The sequence below is a fragment of the Rutidosis leptorrhynchoides genome, chromosome 3 (assembly GCF_046630445.1).
Source record: "Rutidosis leptorrhynchoides isolate AG116_Rl617_1_P2 chromosome 3, CSIRO_AGI_Rlap_v1, whole genome shotgun sequence".
NCBI classification, from domain to species: domain Eukaryota; kingdom Viridiplantae; phylum Streptophyta; class Magnoliopsida; order Asterales; family Asteraceae; genus Rutidosis; species Rutidosis leptorrhynchoides.
This window is the reverse complement of record NC_092335.1, coordinates 663,427,301-663,451,505: the sequence shown is the minus strand read 5'-3', so window position 1 is coordinate 663,451,505 and position 24,205 is coordinate 663,427,301. Positions and strand designations below refer to the sequence as shown.

At 38.7% G+C, this 24,205-nt stretch overlaps 1 protein-coding gene across 1 annotated transcript; it reads left to right on the top strand.

Moving 5' to 3' along the window:
- The first annotated feature begins 8,255 nt into the window (after positions 1 to 8,255).
- On the top strand, positions 8,256 to 8,847 carry LOC139902566 (uncharacterized). Its single transcript, XM_071885175.1, has 3 exons — positions 8,256 to 8,468; positions 8,544 to 8,724; positions 8,768 to 8,847. The coding sequence occupies exons 1-3, from the start codon at positions 8,256 to 8,258 to the stop codon at positions 8,845 to 8,847; spliced, it is 474 nt and encodes a 157-aa protein (XP_071741276.1).
- The last annotated feature ends 15,358 nt before the right edge of the window (positions 8,848 to 24,205 follow it).

Sequence of the window (24,205 nt, the reverse complement as noted above, 5' to 3'; positions counted from 1 at the left end):
TAGTTTCGATGAACGGATTAAAAGATATGATCAACTGAATTATGTTTGACGTTAATTGAAATTGCTTTTAAATCTGCAATTAAGATTTAAACAACTTGTTTACGAGACTGATAAAGTGAACTTTTAAATATTACCAACCTAGTAAATGAATCCTTATATAAGGCACGTCTCGTTTTGTTGAACTATTGTCAAAATTGACTTTTTGAAACGACTTTGGATAACTATTATATGTCGATCTCGAGCATTAGGATTGTGATACACTATGACCTGATGTGATGACCCGGAAATTTCGACTAAATTTAAACTTAATCTTAAATGATTAATGACTTCGACACGATAAGCAAAGCCTATGAAGTTGAATCTCAAAATTTTGAACTATTCAATTACCCTTCGGTTGTTCTCAACGATTCGCGAACCATTATATGTAAACAGATACATATATATACTATAACTTGAAAACGTAACAAAGTTTTAATTGCATGATACTGTACATTAAACTTATTGGTTTATATATCTATTTGAATATATATGATTTCAAGTTATTTAGTAAACGATAGTAACATTCTATTATTGATTCGATTGATATTTAGATAAGTTAACTAAAACGTTTAAGATGAACAAGTAAAATACTAATTTGCTACAGTATTTTCAAATTGCTACAGTACCCAAAATGCTACAGTGTTTTCAAAAATCACTATTTGCTACAGTGAAATTGACTTTGCTACAGTGAATTGCTACAGTAAAAAATGACTTTGCTACAGTAACTTTGCTACAGTAACTTTGCTACAGTAACACTATTTCAAAATGAAAATGTATATATTATATATATATTAACAAATAGCGAGACGATGATTTATAGAAGTAAATGACCAAAACATTTGAAAGTTTAAGATATACTATGAGTGGTATAGTTTATGGATAATTTAAGACTATATTTTGACAAAGGTACGTGACACGAAACGTAAAATGCAAGTTTTCTAAAGGTACGAAAGGACATTCGAAAAACTGGAACCGGGACATAAGTCGAGTGATGACGTACGACTTATCGGAACAAAAATTACAAGTCAACTATGCACGTGAATTTAATATAATATATAATTAATTATTTAAATTATATATATTATATTAATATTTTATCATGTCGACAAACAAATGGACAAATGATTCTGAGCTGGAAATTGAGGCCATGCGATCGCATGGCCATCATGCCCAAAATCCATGCGATCGCATGAGGCAAAATTTCAGGCCAAGTGCTATAAATTCTCGAGTTTTGGCCAGATAAATCACACACACATATATATTATTTTTACTCCGTATTTATTTATTTTATTATTATTATTATTATTATTATTATTATTATTATTAAGATTATTATTAATCTTATTATTTTTATTATTAGTGTTATTATTTTTGCGATACAAAAATAATAATGTACATAAAATATTACGACGGAGTGCTGTCCAAGTAATTTTTCAAAACGAGTTTCCGAGAAAGCTAGAGCTAAGGAAAATATGGGTTATTGCCAAGGAGGTTATGGGTAATATTCGGGGGTATTTTTGTGAATCAAACCTCGTGCTTATTATCTCCAATGCGTCTACGTGCTTTCCTGCAATATTGTATATCAATATTAAACTGTGAGTTTCATAAGATCCCTTTTACTCTCTACATTTTTGGGCTGAGAATACATGCAAATGCTTTATTAACCGATATACAATATTTATATGCGTGAGTTCATTGATCCCTTTTTATACATATTTTTGGGCTGAGAATACATGCGCTGTTTTATAAAATGAATACAAAAACTAAAACTGATTTGAGTGAGTTTCATTTGCTCCCTTTTTAATTGCTTTTGCAATCTATATTTTGGGTTGAGAATACATGCACTTTATTTTAAACGCAATGGATACAAGTACATACTAAATTCTACACCGAGTTTGAACCGAAAATCCCTTAGCTTTGGTAACTAGTAACTGCCGGTTATAAGAACTGGTGGGCGCGAGTAGTAGTATATGGATCCATAGGGCTTGATATCCCCGTCCGAGCTAGAGCACTAGCCTTTTAACGGACGTATGCTATTTGAGAAGCGTACACGTTGGTTTGCGTGTATTATTAAGATGATTATACAAAGGGTACAAATTATATAAACGTTAAAGTTTAGTTACCAGGGTGCTCAATTTTGTAGAACCGATTGATAAACGTTTCGGATGAAACAACTGAAATCTTGTGATCCACCTTTTATGTAAAACCTATTGATAAACGTTTTGAATAAAACAACTGAACTTTTGTAATCCACATTGATATACGGATTATGTGTAATATTAAAACTATGAACTCACCAACCTTTGTGTTGACACTTGAAGCATGTTTATTCTCAGGTTTCCTAGAAGTCTTCCGCTGTTTGCTTATATGTTAGACAAGCTATGTGCATGGAGTCATACATGGCATATTTTTCAAGGAAACGTTGCATTCACCAAATCATCACCATGTATCTTATTTTGACTGTACTGTCAACGGAAGTACTATTGTAAACTATTATTTACAGTGATTGTCTATATGTAGAAATCATCAGATGTTGAAAACCTTTGATTTAAATATTCATTTATGGTGTGCCTTTTCAAAAGAATGCAATGTTTACAAAACGTATCATATAGAGGTCAAATACCTCGCAATGAAATCAATGAATGACGTATTGTCCATATGGATTTGGAGCGATCGTCACACCTGACCTAGCATGATAGACATTTATTGATCAACATATGTTCTCTAGGTTGAGATCTACGGTTATTTGGTAATCCGAGTTTCAGTCACATTTTGGTGAACGACTTTATATGCTGCTAAGGTGAGTTTCATTGCTCCCTTTTTAATTGCTTTTGCAATATATATTTTTGGGCTGAGAATACATGCAATTTATTTTAAACGCAATGGTTACAAGTACATACTTAATTCTACACTGAGTTTGAACCGAAAATCCCTTAGCTTTGGTAACTAGTAGCTGCCAGTACATAAGATATGGACTGGTGGGCGCGAATAACAGTATATGGATCCATAGGGCTTGACATCCCCGTCCGAGCTAGAGTGCTAGCCTTTTAACGGACGTGTGTTAGTTTAGTTTAGGATACGTTGGTTTGCGTGTATTAAAACGAATGGGGTATTTATTATATAACGTTAAAGCTTAGTTACCAGTGTGCTCTGTTATGTAGAATCTATTGATATCTGGATGAAACAACTGAAATCTTGTGATCCACTTTTATATACAGATTATGCGAAACACTAAAACTTTAAACTCACCAACCTTTGTGTTGACACTTGTTAGCATGTTTATTCTCAGGTTCCCTAGAAGTCTTTCGCTATTTGCTTATATGTTATACAAGCTAGGTGTATGGAGTCTTGCATGCTTTATTCAAGAAAACGTTGCATTCACCAAATCATCACCATGTATCTTATTTTGACTGCATTGTCAACGGAAGTATTATTGTAAACTATTATTTACGGTGATTGTCTATATGTAGAAATCATCAGATGTCGAAAACCTTTGATTTAAATATTCATTTATGGTGTGCCTTTTCAAAAGAATGCAATGTTTACAAAGCGTATCATATAGAGGTCAAATACCTCACAATGAAATCAATGAATAACGTGTTCGACCATATGGATTTGGAGCGATCGTCACATCATGACTTCCGGGGAATCATCGGAATGTACTCAAACGGACAACCAGAACACGCAGTCTGGTAATCAGCCAATGCAAGCTATGACTACTGGGGCGGGATACACGCCTTACCCTCCACCCGTGTCCGGTGAACCTTTCCAAAGGTATAAACCGATATTCCCGGATGGAATTACACCGCCAAGGGCAAACTCGCCGGTCACAACCACGCGGCTAGATTTTTCTACAGTGGATCCAAGAGTTATCTTTGCAGACACTAGCGGCGAAACTATAGGCCCGCATGTAGTATGCTGCAGCCAGGTGCCTATTTACAGCACCAAGGTGTCAATCCCTCTGCAGACGCAGGGTTGTCAGCAAAATTCGTCTTTTACACCACTGCAACCTTGGCAACCGCCGCGCCCAATTTCACAGTTTCTAACCCCTGCAGATGCGCAAGTATTATTTAATAGTTGGGGGTTCGGTGTCATTCTAGACGCCAATTCTCATTGGACACCGATAACCGCAGAACAGCAAAGCACTCCACATACGGTTGGACTTATAACGGCATATCCTCAGGTCTCGCAGACATCTGCGCCACATGTTTCAGCACCTTTTTAGCTACCCGTATACTCTGCACCATCAAGCCTGCCTTCTTTTCCAATGCAGAAGCCTTGGCTATATCTGCAGACGCCGGGGCAACCTTGGCAAAATATTCAGGGGTAGGTGAATCTCGCAAGCCAATTTATGCAGGCGGCACCTCCTGACATGGTCTACTTATTTTCACAACCTGATTTTGTTCAGGATATGATGAAGTGTTTCTTTGCAGGACTCAAAGGGGATCCTGTTAAACCACCTTTTGAGCTACCAACCACTTTTGAAAAGTTTCCTCCGCATATAACCGCGTATCCGTTTCCATCAGCACCAAAGATACCTCACACGTTAGGTACCTACAATAGCTTGACTGACCCAGATGATTTCTTGCAGCGTTTCGAAGGCGCAATGCTCACCCAAGCGTGGGTTGATCCAGTTGCATGTCAGATTTATATTCCATGACGTTGCAGGGCATTGCGCGTGAGTGGTTCAATAAACTTCCAGCAGGTAGTATATCCGGTTTCATAGATTTGCGTACGAAGTTCTTGCTGCAGTATCAAAATCAAAGGCAGCGTAAACGCACTCACATTGAATGTCACGATATTGTGCAGAAACCCAAGGAATTTTTGGGAGGATTTCTCACGAGATATACTAATGGGTGCTTGTGCATACCGGACCTAAAGCCAGAACATCAGATTTCTGGGTTGATACATGGTATAAGTACAGAGCGTCATCCAACGCTGGTAAGGTGTCTGAGCCATACAGTGCCAACAACTTATGCTGAAGCACTTAATGAATGCCATAATTATATGACGAGTGGCGAAGATAATGATATTCCAACAGTTAGCTCACGCAACGAAAGGAAAGACGATGATGATCGTTCGCGCGATCAAAATCGCGGTAACAGCTCTCGCGGAAAATATCCTAGTAGTGGTCCTATAAGAAATGACAAAGGGCGAGCAAGCGGTGGTTTTTGAAACAATAATCAGCGAGGTATTAATGATCAGAATTATGCGCTGCTCAAAAGCTTGTCTAAAACACCAAAAGAAATTTTGGCAACCGAACCAGTATGCGCAACCTTTGCGGTTCCAACTCCGCTGACAGAATTTGGCAAGCGGGATAAAACAAAATACTGCGAGTTCCATGATGATCACGGCCATGACACCAATAGGTGTAAAAATTTAATGGAGCGAGTGCTGGAAGCGCTACGCGCAGGAAAATTAGATCATCTCAAGCCGCCACAGAAAGATAAGGGAAAGGCCGCTGAAGAGAGTTCAAAAGCCAAAACGTTCGCATGGCAAAAAATAGATAAAGCTAAAAGCGCCGATGTAACCATCAATATGGTTGACGCAGACAAAGTTGGCCAGCGAAGAAAATACAATGACTACCAGGATTGGGAGCTCATTCCAATTTCATTCCCTCCCGTAATGTCGATTGACACAGCTAACGATCCTGTCATCATCAAGTGCCGTATTCTTGATCATGGAATATAGATTAAATGCATGCATGTTGATACAGGCAGTGGTGTCGACATTATGTATGAGCATTTCTATCGTTTTCTTCCCGCAGAAGTCAAAGCACAGTTACTCCAACCAGATATTACGCTATCAGGATTCTCTGGGGAAAGCTCGTGGCCCTAGGTCGTATAGAGCTTGAAATAGAGCTTGCATATGACAAGGATCCACAGTTGGTTAGAAGCGAGTTAATTGACTTTAATGTGGTCCGTTCGACTTCACGTTACAATGCGCTTCTGGGAAGAAATTTCATACGACTTTTTAACATTATACCCTCGGTGGTGCATGGCTTGATTAAGTTTCCTACCATGGGTGGAATTGCCACGATTGCATCACATCAAGTAACCGAGTTATGTGGTTTAGTTGTGCCTGTAAGCACTCCCATCGTGGGAGAACAGCTTAAAAGCAGCGCAGTCATAGCTAATCGCTTGCATCCGAACAAACGAATTAAATTTGACGCAGGGTTGTCAGCCGAAACTAAGGCTAAGTTGCACGGTATATTGTCCGCAAACGCAGACGTTTTCGCATGGCAGGAATCAGACATGACGGGGGTCCCGCGGGATATTGCGGAACATAGGTTGAACGTTAATCCGTCACTCACACCTGTTAGGCAGAAGAAGCAGCACATGGCCCTTGAGCATAGTGATTGGTTATGTGCAGAAGTTGGTAACCTAGTCAGAGCAAACATTTTGCGGGAAGTGCGGTACCAGACATGGGTTGCTAACCCCGTGTTGGTAAAAAAGGTTGATGGTAGCTGGCGAATGTGCGTTGATTTTAAGGACATTAACAAGGCATGTCCTAAAGATAACTACCCCCTCCCGGAGATTGATTGAAAGGTGGAATCATTATCAGGTTTTCGATATAAGTTTTTCCTGGATGCGTATAAGGGTTATCACCAAATCCTCATGGCTGCGGAAGATGAGGATAAAACTGCTTTTCATATGCCGCAGGGTATCTATTGTTATACGAAGATGCCTTTCGGATTAAAGAACGCAGGCGTTACCTATCAGCGCGTGATCGACGCAGCTTTCAAGCACCAAATCGGAAGAAATCTAGAAGCATATGTCGATGATTTGGTAATTAAAAGTAACACCGAAGAAGAAATGCTCGCGGACATCCTAGAAACGTTTGCGTCTTTACGCAGAATCAACATGAAGCTTAACCCGCTCAAATGCAGTCTTGGGGAAGAGGAAGGCAAGTTTCTAGGTCATGTGGTGGCTCCGCGGGGAATCAAGGCAAATCTCAAAAAGATTGAAGCCATTGATAATTTGCCATCTCCAAAGACAAAGAAAGACGTGCAGAGTCTAACCGGGAAGCTTGCGGCAATCACGCGGTTCTTGTCAAAAGTCGCGGAACGACAGTTACCGTTCTTCAATACTTTGAAGAATTGTTTAAAGAAAAAAGACTTTGCATGGACTCATGAAGCGGAATCAGCTTTTCAAGATATGAAGAAGGTGCTTGCTGAATTACCAACACTCACTGCGCCAATAGCAGGCGAAACGCTTACGCTGTACCTTGCGGCGTCCAAAGAAGCTGTCAGCTCGGTCCTTATAGCAGATCGCGGAAAGGTAAGGCATTCTATTTTATTTATACATGTGAATTATTTATTTCATGGTCAAATAACGCTGAGGTTTTCTCAGACGCAAGTGCCGGTCTACTTCGTAAGCAAGACGCTTACAACAAGCGAAGTGAACTATTCACCAATTGAGAAGCTGGTGTATGCACTAGTTCACACAGCGCGACGTTTACGTTGGTACTTTCAGGCACACCCAGTTGTAGTTCTAACTGATCAGCCGATCAAACAGGTTGGTAACTACTTACTTTGCGGCAATGTGCGGGAATTTCGCTTTGACTAACGCAATCAATTTCTTTCAGGTGCTGTATAAGCCTGAGATTTCTGGCCGAATGGCTAAATGGGCAGTTGAATTAGGAGAGCACGAAATAAATTTTTCTTCGTGAAGCGCAGTTAAAGGCCAGATACTTGCGGATTACCTACCAGAGATACCCGCAGACGTTGAGGCATCGGCCGAACATCAGGATATACCCGCACCAATTTTAACACCATGGGAGTCATACACCGATGGTACTTGCGGCGCCACTGGCGCGGGTGCAGGCATAATTTTAACTGGCCCGGATGGCGAGGAGCACACATATGCGCTGCGGTTTAATTTTGCTGTTACAAACAATGAAGCAGAATACGAAGACTTGTTAGCATGTAGCGGATTGCGCATAAATTAAATGTTAAAGTGTTGCACGCTTATGTGGATTCAAAGTGGGTATGCAGTCAAGTTAGTGGTGATTTCGAAGCACATGACATTGCCATGCAGTAATACATGTCGGTTATTCATAATCTCGCTGACCAGTTCGAGGCTTTTCAAATTTCCCATGTAATGCGAGGGCAAAACAAAAAGGTGGATGCGCTTAGCAAATTGGCTGCATTGGCCTTTGATCATATGGGAAAAGGAGTTCTTATAGAAGAACTATACGCGAAATCCATTGTTATGATGCCCCTAGTGGCACCTGTTGAGGAGTCCAGCTCAACGTGGTTGGCACCCATCATTGCTTTCCTGCGGGATGGCACAACACCCGCAGACTCTGTTGAAGCAAAGAAAGTTCGCACCAAGGCACCAATGAAAGCCCTAGAGGGTGGTGTCCTGTATCGAAAGAATTATTTAGGACCACATTTAAGGTGCATTGGTCCAAACGAATCAGAGGAGGTTATACGCGAAGTGCATGAGGGTGCATGCGCTCTTCATTCAGGGCATATATCTATCGTGTCAAAGATTATGCAGTTAGGTTATTATTGGCCTACCATGTACGCAGATACTGCACGCATAGTTAAACACTGCGAGTCTTGCCAAATTCAAGCACCTATCAGCAGAGCGCCTGCGCATCCAATGATTCCAGTCTCCTCACCATGGTCATTCTGCGAATGGGCTATTGACATAGTCAGACCATTTCCAAAAGGCCGAGGTAATATAACCATTTATTTTCTACCATATGCTACTTACATCAGTATCTTACGCATACTCCGCATGCGCAGGAAACATCAAGTTTTTGATTGTTGCAATTGATTATTTCACAAAGTGGGTATAAGCAAGACCGCTGGCAACGATTTTAGGGAAAAGAGTGCGAAATTTTGTATGGGAATACATTGTCTGTCGATTCGGTATACCGAACAAAATTGTTAGCGATAATGGAACGCAGTTTACGGGGGATCCTTTTCGCAGTTGGTGCGCGGAGCTTAATATTAAGCAAACTTTCACATCCGTGGCGTATCCGCAAGCGAATGGCCAGTGCGAAGTCACTAACCGGGATATAGTAGCTGGAATTAAGGCTAGATTAGGCCACGGTCGCATCGGTTGGGTGGACGAATTACGAAAGGTATTATGGGCGCATAGAACAACTCCCAAAGCAAGCACTGGTGAGACTCCGTTCAGTTTGGTCTATGGATCAGAAGCTGTTGTACCCGCAGAGATTGGGGTACCAACGTTCCGTGTACAAAATTTCGATGAACAAAACAACTCGGAAGCTTTGCAGAAAAATCTTAATTTGCTGGAAGAACGCAGACTCTCTGCGGCGGTTAACGAAGCTAATAATAAACAGAAAATTGCAAAGTACTATAATCAGCGTGTGCGTTCGCGCTCTTATAAGTGCGGGGACTTAGTTTGGCGTCAGAATGATGCGAGTCATGCAGAAGATACTGGGAAGTTGGGCCCCCGTTGGGAAGGTCCATACAATGTAGTGGGAGCAATCAACACCGGGGCATACCATCTCGCGACATTAGATGGGAAACCTGTGAAACGCAATTGGCACGCGACATTATTGAAAAAATGTTACATGTAGCTACTTGGACCTGATCAATCCAAATATTTTAGCACATTATTTTTTCCTATGTAATTTCCGTCCGTTTGGATGTGTCGCGGTTGTAAACATGATTAATGCCAATTAAAATATTTACTCGCGCATACTCTTTTTGTATTTATCTTTCTTTTTTGTATACGGTTCCTGCCTACTTAAGGGGTGCCCTCTAGCCCCCGTACGGCATAAGCCTGTTTGGTTACAAGGCTAGACACTAACGGCAGGTGAAGGGAATTGGGTTTCCCCTAACCAAGCGCCACGCAGACTAGATGGCTGCCAAGTCGACTTAAAAATACAAGCATTGATTTGCTTGTGCGTATTTACTCTCGCATTGGTTTGCCCGAGGAACTCAAGTATAAAAGCATTGGTTTGTTTTTAGTTGCGTTGCTTAACATACAGCTAAAGTGCACCTCTAGCACATGACAAAGCAAGAACGCAGTAGCTTTTGAGTCTAAATCACTAAGGGTGAAATCGCTGAAATATTAGTTTATTTTACGCAGTACCCGCGTGTGCGCGGGAGTTTTGGTTAACTTACGCGCATAGGCATGCAGTATAAATTTTGTTTTGATTCGCGATATACAAACAATATAACAAAGACGCATGCAAAAGATACACATATAATATAGACATTTAATAAATGTACCATTACAATCATACGCCTGCCCAACACGGGACTTAGGGCTCAAAAATAATAATTACAATTGCCTGCCTAAGCGTAGGACTTACGGCGTAGATGGTTAAATGTTCAAATTAAAATTCTTCCTAGAGGAAGCTATCAAGCGGCATGTTCGGATCCGCAGCAAAATCGTTTATTAAGGGGATGGGGATGGAATAGATGGCCTGCTCAGCTTCTAGGAGCGCCTCAGCTGTACCCTCTTTTAAATATTTCCGAACAATGTCAGGGTACGGAGGCGTGAGGTCGCAGCCTTTGATCACCTCAAGCATCACCTTGTTGTGGTCATGCTCCTTCACCGCATCAAAGTAGGCATTGAACTTTTCGATTACGGGTTCCGAGTCCATCACCTTTTGCGCAATGGTGGGAAGGGAGGTGCGAAGCTTCGACAAATCTGCCTCTGCTAGCTCGCAGCAGGTCACCGCGTCATCCTTCTCCCAGCGCACCTTTTCAAGTTCTAACCGCACACGTTAGGTCTCTCCTTTCACCTGATCCACCGCCCCCACTAGCTCGCGGTTTTTCTTCCTCTCCTCAATCAACGCGGTTTTTGTCTCCGCCGAAGTCGCCTCCACCGCTTTGCGTACCTCTTCTGCGGCATCCGTGTCTTTCTTCACCTGATCAACACCTGCATGCAGCAATCCCAGCTATGTTTCATTCCGCACGGCCACTTGGTACAAGTTGGTGGCACGGCGTACTTGATCCGCAAACATTCCAAAGAACACAAGGCCATTTTGGACAAAGGCGTTGTACGCTTTGTTGAAGGTTAGCACGGCCAGTTGATCTCGGAACTTAGTCGGGAAAATCTGTTGCAGAAAAGCGAACTGCTCTACAGCATTTTCGGCGGAGGACTAGGTGAGCTGCGCCAGATTCGCCAATCGGAAGCTACCATGTGGTGGGGTTGGTGTAGAATCGGAGTCAAGATGTATCGCCTTGTCCCTGGACGTGGCGGTAGCTTCAATGTCCAGATTTGCTTGCGGCGGCGTCTGATGCGTCTCCTCAATATGCTCTGCGAAATAGTGACTTGTTAGCACACAGAAGCTACCTTTTGCGGTACTAACCTAAACAAAGCAAGAGACTCTTACCAGTAACATGGGGAGGCAGATCCGCAGACGCTTGCTCTACGGGGACAAAGTTGTCATTTCGCATGTCCTCCCTTTGTTTTGGAGTCAGCTTCTTCTTCTTTTGAGTAGTTTGAGGGTTTCGGTTGTTTTACGCTTGTTGGCTGTGGTCGCGGGTGCTGACACCTCATTTTCGCCGGTTCTCTCTTACTCCAGCGGCTCGTTAACCTTTTGTTTGCGGAAAGAGATACCCGCAATATCCTCGGTAGTGAGCACTTTCTTCATCTTCATCTCTGCAAACATATGCGCACAGTTAGAACATATAAGTATGCAGCAGCTGTTATATATTCACATGCATTTATACTATTTCTACCCTTGCCATTCGGCGAGATTATGGTTGGGCGCATGTTCTCCCATGGCCAGGGCGCGGATATCTGTCCTAACCGCAGCATAACATTCACATACGACCGGTGCACAAGCTGTGCATTAGCGCACTCCGCTAACAGTTTCGTTTCCTCATCATCCAGGACGGGGGTCTTGTTTACGTCCTTTGCCACACTTTCGCACCAGATTAGCGTTTGCGGAAAGCTGGCTCCAACAACTGATTGGTCAATAAAGAAGAAAGTTTCTTTCCAATGACCCGCATTCGATTTGGGGTTTTTGTGAAGTTTTGCCGGGCGAAGAAGGTAAACCAGGACTTATGGTGGGTAGCTAGACGGTATAGATGGCAGAACACCTTCACTAGTGGTACCCTGTTTAGCGCGGCGCACCACATCTCAAATAGCACTATTTTCCCTATGGCGTATGGGTGTAATTGCCCTAACCCTACGTGGAAATGATCTAGTACGCCTAGAAAGAAGTCTGAGGGTGGAACCCTAAAATTACCATGTTTAAACGCATGCTCGTATATCGCTACCTTCTTATCCAGTGGTTTGTGAGCACGTTGGTTAGAAAGGGGTGGCACCGGATTATACTGTGCTAGCGGTGGGTATTGTTTAACTAAAGAATCTATATGTTTTTGCTCTATTACCGATACTACGCTATCTACATAAGTCTCATTTGCCTTAGTCATTTTCTAAGAGTGATCGGATAATTACTAACCTTTTGTAGTTGGCCGGAATATATGGGATTTGATCGGAATTGATTTTGCAGCGTATCGGAGAAGCTTGAGGTAGAAAAGTAGAAATGAGGATGAATTGGGTCTATTTATAGTGAGGAATGGGTGTAGTAGGGTGAAACGGTTTCATCGTGGCCATACACGTGTAACGCAACCGACGGTTGATGTTTTCTGCACGCGCGTGAGCTTCAGTTTGTTGTACCCAATGTTGAGCGCGTGGCCCACGCGCGCCTGCTCACTGTCACTTTATGTCTTGTCAGCCGAATGAGCTTCTGCGACAGTGACAGGCATTTAATGACCTCGAGACGCACGCGGGAAATTTAATGCTGGCCGTTTTCTTGTTTCTTTCTAATTTTTTGCTTAATAGTTTGATACCATGTGGCTCGCGTCACATAACATCAAACTGGGGGGACATAATGATACCGCAACCCGCATGCGCATTCTATATGTATGCGGGTAATCACTAGCGTGCGAACGCATGTAATTTATATGCGGTATGCGGTACGCGGAAACGTGTTGAATGCCTTTGTTCTTAGCATGGCGGTTACTTGGCCATCAAGCCTAATATCTTTTCCATAATTACAACCGAGATTCAGGGGAGTTTGTTATGGAAAGGATTATCACAATCTTGGACGATTCTAGAATTAAGGTTTGCCTATATATACTAACCCTAATTATCATTCCAGGATCATCACACTTTACGTAGGCTTACAATACGTATTCATTATCATCGTTCATCAAAGGTTAACAGGTTAGTCGCTCTCGACGGTTTCCTACAGCCTTATTTGGGCCTTCGATCGACGACCGTCATCGAAGGTGGACTTAATCACCTAGCCACCCCGCCGACATCATCATGTCGTCCAGAGTTATTCACGGTAGCCGGACCGGAGAGCTAAGTTCTAAGATCCTTAAACCTCTTTTAAACGTATTGAACATGCATATTAACCTCTTGGAAAATATATGCACGATCAATTTGAAATAATGTGTGTACAGATCTTGAGCAACATCGTTTTATTGTTTGCACAATTGCACATAAATAATGGTTCAAGTTGCTCACTAGTTAATTTTGGGATGCAAATTTATATAGGTGGGTTTGATTTGATAAAACTGGATGTATTTCATTACAACACTGGAGCATATATTAATAATGGATGCGGTTTAGTACTCATGTTAAATCTCGATGATAATTTAGTGGATCTGTTTTGTGTTTGAGTGTTGATTTGATATTTAGGGAATTTTAGAATGATGAAGACGAAGATCTGAAAATGGAAACGAGTTAAAATGAAAAAAATATCGAGATGACCAAAATACCCTAACGTGCAAGGCACATGCTTTTATTTAACAGAAAAATTAACGGCGTTAGGCTGAGGGACCATTAGTAATGCAAACATGAGTGACCAACCACGTCAAAAGAACATAAATGGCTATCCTGCAATATTCAGCGAGACCAACGGCGTAATTTATTCTTTTAGATATAGATTTTCTCAAAGAAATATAAATAAAGAAAAGTAATATGATTATAAATTTGTGAATGAGATTTGAAAATCCTTAATGACAATTTAAGTTTAATGTTCAGGTTAGAAGTTGAGGCTTTGTTTTTTTTTTTTTTTTTTAAAAAATTTAAAGGTAACAATGGGGCCCGTTGAAGGGGAAAACGAAACAAGCAAAAAAAAAAAAGTAACTTGCAGAAAAAAAAAAGTCAAACGAGTGAGGGACGTAAGCATATAGAAAAGAAGAGAAAAATAATATAAAAACTACGTATAAGACATAAAAATGAAATACTCGTAAAAGACAATGAATTTACTATAAAAGTCTTACAAACAGTGTATTCAAGCCTCAAATGACAATCGCCTGTAGGGAAGCTACAAGCGACACTCGATATTTCGGGATTTAGTATATTGTAAAATGGTTCGTACTATCAGAATCTGTCATTCTTTTTAGAACAATTAAAAGTTAGAATTTTATTACTTTTATTAAAATAAAAAAAACTAATAGAAATTCAATAATTTATTGATGAACGTCATGATTTTATAAATTAGTCAGGCGGGGTATCTTCTTCATTTCTTCCAACTACTACTCACAACAAATTTAACCATACAAGTTAATTTTTTACAAGTATTTGATTCGTAAGCTACAAAATTTTATATGTACATTATTAAAAATGTTTAACGTATTGTATCTTCTATATTACTAATAATCCGGTAGTGTAAATTCACGTGGCGCTTTCTTGTGCCTTCTCAGCCTATCTTTTTTCTAATTATTTTGTATTATTTTCAGTAATTATAAGAAAATGACACGTGTCCCCTTAAACTCCGGATTGAATCGAAATCACGTTTCAAATTCAAACCTTTCTGTCTCTCAAAATTGAAAACCATAGAAAACCACCACCACCACCATCACCATCAATATCATCTCCGTACCATCGTCAAGCTCTTAGGGCTTCGATTAGGGCAGTGATATACCATCGTCAACTGCATACTATTGAGAAATTAGGGCTTCGATCACTATCAAGAAGATGGTTTCATATTACCAGTTACGTTTTCATCGTCAATCGAATGATCCGGTTATCAGTATTCTTTCGATTTCAGCAAACCTTATCAGTTTTTCTTTCGATGATTTCTGATCAGGTATGTAATTTTCACTTGGGTTCATCAGAGATTCTGATTATAGATGCTAAATACACTTAGAGATTTTGCAAAATCAGACATGGTTTCAGTTACTTTCTGCGGTTGATCGACATTAATCTTTGTGTGCCATTTATTCCTTTTTGTTTCGTTTTTTTATAAACGAATGCAGTAGTTGGAATTTGTCCTGTGCGGAATCCTATTGAAGATAAAGTTTGATTATGTTCCAACAATAACTCTCCTTCTGATCTTGTGAAATTTATATTTAGATTATGCTTTGGTTTTACAAGTATTTTAAAGTTCATATGAATATGATTAAATTTATGGTTTGTCATATAATGTCTTTGATCATGTTTATCTGTTTTTTCATCTATTATCATGTCTAACTTATAACTTATGATGATGGGTCATATGACATGTCGAAGAAGTCATGGTAGTTAGAAGTTAAAGTAAACTCTAATTTTTGTTTAACGATTTAATCTTGCCTGTGTCCTTAAAATTACTTATTTGATTTTAAGGTAATATGAATATGAATTCATATGTAAGTTTTATGATGCAGGTTTTGTGGCAAGAAAAACTAAGTTAGAAATGATTCTTGAATACGCCAACGTACGTAAATTTCTCGAGATCAAAAGCGCGTGTCGCTTAAAATTACTCGGTTGTATTATTTGATTTTAAGGAAATATGAATTCATATGTAAGTTTTCTGATGCAGGTTTTGTGGCAAGAAAACCTAAGTTTTACATGATTCTTGAATACGTCAAAGTAGGTAAATTTCTCGAGATTATTGTAAGAATTTATTTAACATACTAACTTATTCTTACCTAATAAAGATTTTTATGATCAAAAAAGGCTTATTTTTATTGTTAAATCTTCTTTACATGTGTCAAAAGAAAAATTACGTGAATTTGAGGGTAGATTATTATTCACCTATGTGTAGGTACCTAATGCATGCTTTGTACTTTATCATTAGCAACTGATAGTACAAACTTATTTTGTCTTAATAGCTGCTCATCATATGACTATGTTATGTTGTTGTAGTGTTTGCATCACAATTCATATTAAGGACCGTTCAGCTGCAACCTCATTTGTTTTGTTTGAAAACAATCTGGCGAAGATGCTAAAGCGGAGTGACACGTGGTTACGTGCAAAGATGGATGTGGTGAAAAATTGGTTATTATATCTTATTTTTCTGAATCTATATAAGTGTTTGCAATATGATGTGTAATTACACTCTTACAATTTGTTACTTGCTTGCATTAATTGTTATATCATTGTTGGTAATATGTTTATAACTGTTAGGTTGCCGATCCCACCGTTCTACCTTGTGAGTTTTTGCTACTTTTGAATAAGGATTTTGTATTTCGCAACTTTTTTTTATGTCATTGTTTTGTATTGTCTAACTATATATTTTTTTCATTCTATCTTTTTTTTTATGTCGTTCGAATGGATCGCTAGAAGGCTAAAACGTAACAAGTTGGATTGGCTCACTTGGATCTCCAACCCAAATTGCTACCTGCACATTTAGTGATTTGGATCATAGCTGCTATTTGTGTCATAGATGCTACCTCTGCAGCAGTATTCCAGGTTTTACAGCCTATATGATGAAATTCGATAGTGTCTAAAATATACTGAGCATTACAAACCCCTACCATCATTCATGTAAGTTTTCATGTTACTTTCGGTTATTATGAGTATTGTAATAGTAATTGCTAAAAGTTATACTATTGTCAAATGTGTAATACATCTGACATCCACTAATTTTGCTACACATTACATTAGTGCATATGTAGGGTAAGAGTAATGTTTGTGGATGTTGTACTTTTGATGTCCATGATAGTAAAACATTGTAATAGTTTGTACTTTACTCATGTTGTAGACAACAAATATACTTCTATAATTGATAATGTTATTTTCTGTTACCAGAAATGCTTGAATTGTTCATATTCTACTTGAAGTCTAAGGAGTACATGGATGACTTATGTAATGACCTGCTATACTTTTTTTTTGTTTCCGCTCCCACAATACTGCTTAACCTCACTCTAATACAATAAAATCATCGTTTATAATTTGCAAAAGGCATTCATCTGTTCTAACTTAATCTTTTTACGTTTTTTTATTTTCAGTTTGCTCGACTTGAAGATGTCAGGGCTGACCAGAGTTTGAATGGACAGATGGAGATTGTTGTTCGAATGATGAAGGTATAATTTTAATGACATAAATAAGTTACAAGTAAGACTGTTTTCTGTCATGCGATTTGTATATTGCAATCCGAAATCCATGTTTCGACTTGATCATTATTACGAGAATTATTTGGTTCTTTACTTTCGAAATTAGGTAATGCTTATATAGCATTTTTTTTTTTTATATTTATAAGTTGTAAATTGTATTCGTAAATTTATTTATGAAGTTTTTGCAAAGTATTTGAACACCTCTTGAAGTAACACCAGTAGGTGGCAACACATTGTTTTTTGTATAGTTTTGTTTGTCATCTTTTGATTATATTTATGTATATGTATATGTATATGTATATTTATATTAATCTTAACAATATAACTACAAATGCAGGTGTCTGCTATTAATGATCAATCTGGAATGCAAGAAATGGGTGTTAACCCTGGTGATTTCTACGATGATAATGGTGGTGCCAAGGTTAGCAACCTCTACTTGTCTTATTCTTTACATACTCATGCTGATTTGTAAATATCTCACTTCAGTGTTGTGCTTGTAACTTATGCTCGACTTCCAGTCTTTGAACGCTCTCTGGCACTTTTAATGCAGAAGCTGGATTGTACTGGAACCACACCAAGATCCAATATGAATTCTCAGCTATACTTTTTTTTTATCTGCAACATATAATGTGATCAAAGTCTAATAATGATTATAATTTTGCAGTGTTATTAGCTCAATGGGGGTCCCACCCACTAATAGTATGGGCCTACCACTACCACCGGCATCAGGGGTTGTTCCTATTCCTGGCCTTGCATCAATGTCGGCTGTAGCTCTTTCGGTTCCAACTATTACGGTTCCATCCATAGAGAGCATTGGTGTTACCAGTTAATGTCTATTGTTGAAAAACATGTTTGGAAATAAATTGGAGGTTATTCGTGTAAATTCACAACCCACTTCCTTCCATTTGTTATTAAACCTCCTACACACTTTTATATAGTTATACTTGACGAGCAAAGATTTTTATTTAGGTATCAAGGAAGAAGTTCAATATCAATGCTCAAAGTATGAAAAGCTAAGGCATATTTATGTGGAGTAGTAAGTTTATGAAAACCTAAAAAAATCTATATGTCTTGGTGAGAATATCATTTCTAATATATTTTATTTGTATTATATATTCTTGGTTGTTGTACATTAGTTTTGACCCATTTTTTATGGCTTTAATGTTATTGAAGTGTTCAGACCTTCTCAATGTTGTTTATCAGTATCAACATCTCCAACTCCAACATCAAGATAGTGTTTTTCTAATGTTGTATAAATTGGCTCAACTTTGTACAAGTGACTTTCAGGTAAAATACAAGGTTTTTCAATTGGTCACTTAGGCTAAAGTATGTGCGACCCATCAGTTTTTACATATGGTTTTCATAACCTTTGTTTCTAATTCAATGTTATATTCATGGCAATTTCATTTTGTTTTGTAGGTATTTTTTGTGGTTTAATTTTTTTCGCATAGCTTCTATACTTTTGTTAACCTCTTTTGCACGTTGTTATAATGTTGTTTGAAAAGCATTTTATAAAAAATGTAATACATTAATATTACAACTGCATGTTTATTTCATTCACAACGATACCTGTGATATTGTCTTTATCATATCGTTAATTGATACTCCGTAAAACATTTTACAACTCCAGTTTGTTTGATTAAGAGTCGTCGTTCAACGTACGGGCTCATAACTTTTAGTTGTGTAATGAATAAATGTATGAACAGCTATTTTTCAAGTATTGTTATGTGTATTCTTTATACTTTAGCAATTCAACAACAACAGTACTTGTGACACTGTCCGTTGAAGTATATCGTTAATTCATATACAATTTTTAAATTCAATATATTGTTTGCGGATGATTACCCGTGCAACGCACGGGCTCATAAATCTAGTTATATAATATTACAAAACATACCTAATGATGTATGGATAAAATTACTGATATATGGATCACTCCTCTATTTTTATTAATATGCATTGTCCATTAACCAGACCTATCATTACCGTTAATGACATACTCAGGGCCATCTTAATGGGTCACTCTGATGGGACTCTATATTATTTAGTTGTAGATTATTCGTATCGGACTATCTTTAATTTGTTTTCTTTGATGGACTACATGTTAGTGGGTTATTCTTAGTGGGCTCATTTAAGTGGACTCGTTTAAGTGGACCACCCTTAATAGGCTTGACCCACTCTTTCCAACATAACGAATACAATGGAGCAATATGCTACAAAAGTTAAGAGGGATGGGGATGTGTCTCTTCTCACCAACCTAAGAGTGAGGTTGACAAGAGACTGTTAGATTATGGAGACATTTATACAAAACGAGAAAAAAAAAAAAAAACTGTTCCAACACTTGCACGGCGCATCTTGACATGGATGCGGCGCATTCATCGAGCAAAATAGTCCGAGATTTATTGATGCGGAGCATTGAGCTGATATGGCGCATCAGGGGTCAGATGCGGCGCATCACCATCTCGATGCGGCGCATCGAGTGCTGGTACATGAATCTGGAACGTGAAAAGCAAGTGATGCGGCGCATCACACATCAGATGCGGCGCATCTGGTGTCTGGCAGCAAGTTGGCAAGTTGCAACCTTTACATCCGAGCATGCTTTGGCCTCCTTTCACTTTAGGTGCAAAGTTAATCACTTTACACCTAAAATTAGGGCTGTGATCATGCCATTACAAGGTGGAAAGCATGGCTAGTTGGTAAACAAGATGATTACTTGTCATGATGAAGATTCCTAGCTAGTTGTCATGGTGTTCTTGTTTTCTCCTATATGTAGAACTCATTGTATGCAATTGTAACACACCAAATACAGATTCTCAGTAATAAACACTCTCTAGTTGGTCCGTGGACTAAAGCAATCACACCGATTGCATATAACCACGTTATATCTTGTGTCGTTCTTACATTTTCACATTTATTATCTTTCGTTCATTAAGTGGGTTTGAGTGATCTTGATAGAATCACTACTCGGCTAGTAGTCTTGTAGAATTACTAGTGTTGTTTGGGTCCTAATATCCTAACAACTGGTATCTAGAGCACAAGGTTTCATTAAGGGAACGATGGCGGAAGATGGGAAGTTTAGAATCGACCGATTCGATGGGAGAGACTTTGGCTTTTGGAAGATGCAAATTGAAGATTACTTGTATCAAAAGAAGCTACACCAACCCTTGTTAGAGACCAAGCCCGAAAGCATGGACGATGCCGATTGGACGCTTTTGGATCGTCAAGCTTTGGGTGCTATTCGTCTTTCACTTGCTAAGAACCTTGCATACAACGTTGTGAATGAGAAGACGACGTTTGCTTGCTTGAAAGCACTCTCTAACATGTATGAGAAACCTACAGCTGCAAATAAGGTATTTCTCATGCGTCAATTGTTTAATACTAAGATGAAGGAAGGTACGAGTGCAATGGATCATATCAATGAATTTAATAATATCGTTTCAAGACTTGAATCGGTAGAGATTAAGTTTGATGATGAACTAAAAGCACTTATCTTGCTTTCATCATTACCGAAAAGTTGGTCGGGTACGGTTACCGCGGTTAGTAGCTCTACGGGAACTACTAAGCTAGCGTTTGAAGCTATAAGGGATTTGATTCTTGGTGAAGATACTCGTAGAAGAAACTCGGGAGAATCGACATCCGGTTCTTTGTTAAGTACCGACAACCGTGGTAGAAAATATGAACGCGGTGAGAAGAAGGGTAGGAAGAAGTCTAAGAAGAGGAATTCATCGAAGGATAGAAGTGAAGTTACTTGTTGGGGTTGCAATCAAAAGGGGCACTTTCAAAGGAATTGCAAAAATGGTTCCGCGAAAGGTGTAAACTTAGCCGAAGGGTAAAGTGATGATGCACTTTTGTGTAGTGTTAAAAATTCTATGGAGTCTTGGATTTTGGATTCGGGAGCTTCATTTCATGCTACTCATATCAAAAGCATGATGAAGAATTTTCGTTCATATCAAGGCAAGGTGAGATTGGCGGACAACAAGCAACTCAACATAGAGGGCATTGGAGATGTTGTTTTGAAGACTACTCTTGGTTCTAATTAGACTTTGAAGAACGTAAGGTACATTCCTAAATTGAAAAGGAAACTTATTTCGGTTGGTCAATTAGATGATGAAGGTAACGCAGTTACTTTTGAAAACCGCCAATGGAAGGTGGTTAAGGGTAGTAGTATTGTGGCTCGTGGACATAAAAGGGGAACTCTTTATATGGTTGAAGTGTTTGATGAAGACACGGTGGTTGCTACGATTAATGTTGTGTCCGAATCAACTCTATGGCACCGAAGACTCGGGCATATGAGTGAGAAGGGTATGAAGATGCTTGTTTCGAGTGGGAGAATTCCGGATTTGAAAAAGGTAGAACTTGGGTTTTGCGAACCATGTGTATATGGGAAGCAAAAGAAGGTGACCTTTGGGAAATCAGGGAATGCACCTAAGTTGGAGAAATTGGAGCTCGTTCATACGGATGTGTTTGGTCCAACCAATGTAGAATCACATGGAGGTTCTCGCTATTATGTCACCTTCATTGACGACTCCACTCGAAAGGTATGGGTTTATTTTCTTAAAGCTAAATCCGATGTATTTAATACTTTTGTGAAGTGGAAAGCTATGGTAGAAAATGAAACTAACTTGAAAGTCAAGAGCTTGAAGTCGGATAATGGAGGGGAATATGGTAGTCTTGAGTTTAAAGACCATTGTGCAAAGCTCGGTATTAGAATGTTGAAAACGGTACCGGAGACACCGCAACACAATGGGGTCGCCGAACGTATGAATCGTACGTTAAATGAAAGGGCTAAGAGTATGAGACTACATGCCGGTTTGCCTAAAATGTTTTGGGCGGATGCGGTTAACACGGCGGCTTATTTGATAAATAGGGGACCCTCAACACCGTTGGGTTTCCGAATTCCCGAGGAAGAATGGCAAGGTAAGAAGGTGAGTTATGGTCACCTTAGGATCTTTGGGTGTAATGCATATGTGAAGACCAAAGATGCGGATAAAGACAAGCTTGAAGCTAAGTCAAAGAAGTGTACTTTCATAGGCTACGGGTCGGATGAAATGGGCTATCGTTGTTGGGACAACGAAGCTAGAAAAGTAATTCGTTCGCGAGATGTTACTTTTGATGAAGATTCGGTCTATGGCAAACCGGAAACGGGGAGTCCTAAACCGAGTCAAGTTACTTTTGACGATGTTTCTATTGATGATCTTGCAGGTTCTAGTGGGAGTACGGGGAACAATGAATTGCCAAATAACGGGGAGGCATCGGAAAATGCTAATGATGGGGATGATTCGGAAAGCGGTGATGATTCCGAACATAGTGCGAGTTCTAGTGATGAGGAGGACACAAATGAAACCGGTCCAACCATTCCGGTTACTCCTACACCAAGACGCTCGACTAGAGTGCCCAAACCTAATCCTAGGTATTCTCCATCAGCAAACTACTTGCTCTATACCGAGAATGGTGAACCCGAAAGTTACTTTGAGGCAAGAAAAACAAAAGAATTCATATGATATTACTCTAAACATACATATTATTCAACGCAATATCACTTATATTTCATAGGTTTTTATCATCTACAAAGATATTCAATGCGCATTTCACGAGAAAAACGACAAAAGAGTGAAGTTAGAAGAAACGACGATAAAACGATAGTTTTAACTAGATTTATATCAAGAAACGTTTATCCGAATGAAAGTACAAGATGAAAGAAGAAAAGAGTTCAAATGAGAAGTGACAAATCAGTACACGTCAACACGGGATCAACAAAGAACAACTGGAGAAGAAAAATGAAGAAAACTGTTATTTGATCTTACACGAATCGTGTATGTCTACACGAAACGTGTAGAATATTTGTTCTCACACGAATCGTGTACTGATACACGAATCGTGTAATGTTAGGCCGAATTTAATCATTCATCAGATAAGGGGCGGCTACTTTTGGAGTTTAAAACAATTCTTTTTCTCAATGAGTTACAACAAGGAATCAACAAAGCCTCAACTACTACTACTTGGATCAGTTTAAATACAGAGAATATTATCAAGTACAAAAAAGAATATACACACACATATTTTCATACAATTATTATACGCAAGTTATTATTCTGTAATTTTTATTACTCTATTAGTTCAAGGTTAAAAATAGTTGTAATATTAAGGGTGTATTGTTCGTGATAAAGGGTATTATTGTACGCGTGAAAGGGGTGTTATTATTGTAATTTTTCTACCATTTGAAGTTAATGCAAGTGAAGATATTTTAGTAAGTTTACTCTGTTAAAATTAGCGTTGTTATTATGTTTGCATATCTATATTTTTATGTCTACCTTAGTGTAATGAATAGCTAAATTTCCCTAGTGTTTGCTTAAATGTAGAGCCCCTAGTGAAATGGATTGTTACCATTAGTAAAAGTTAAAATGTAACTTTAGTATTTTTAATATTGAGCCTAGTTAAAAGAACCATTTTTATGTAATTAGGTATTTAACCCTTGCCACTTAATTTATTAAATTTAAATAACGAAAGTTGTTTTTATTTACATAAATTGAGCTTCAACATTAAAAATGATCTAGACGAATTTATGGATAAGTTATTGACACCAATTTAGAAATAAACTTCGGTGGTTTGGGTGATATCAATAAATTATATGAAGGTGAAATTATAAAAAGGGAAACCGTTATAATTTGGGTATTGGTGAAGGTCAAAACTAGGCTAGGTCTCAATTTAAATACTTAGGGAATAGTAGCTTTCTAAAAATAATCCAATGAAAATTAGATTTTATTTAGTTAAGTTGTAACCTTATATTTATTCGAGAGAAAAATGTAAAGTTTGATACTAGAACATTTTAAATAGGGCGTAAACTTAAAACAATCCATGGACCTAGGGGTGACACAATTAAGTAAACACTCC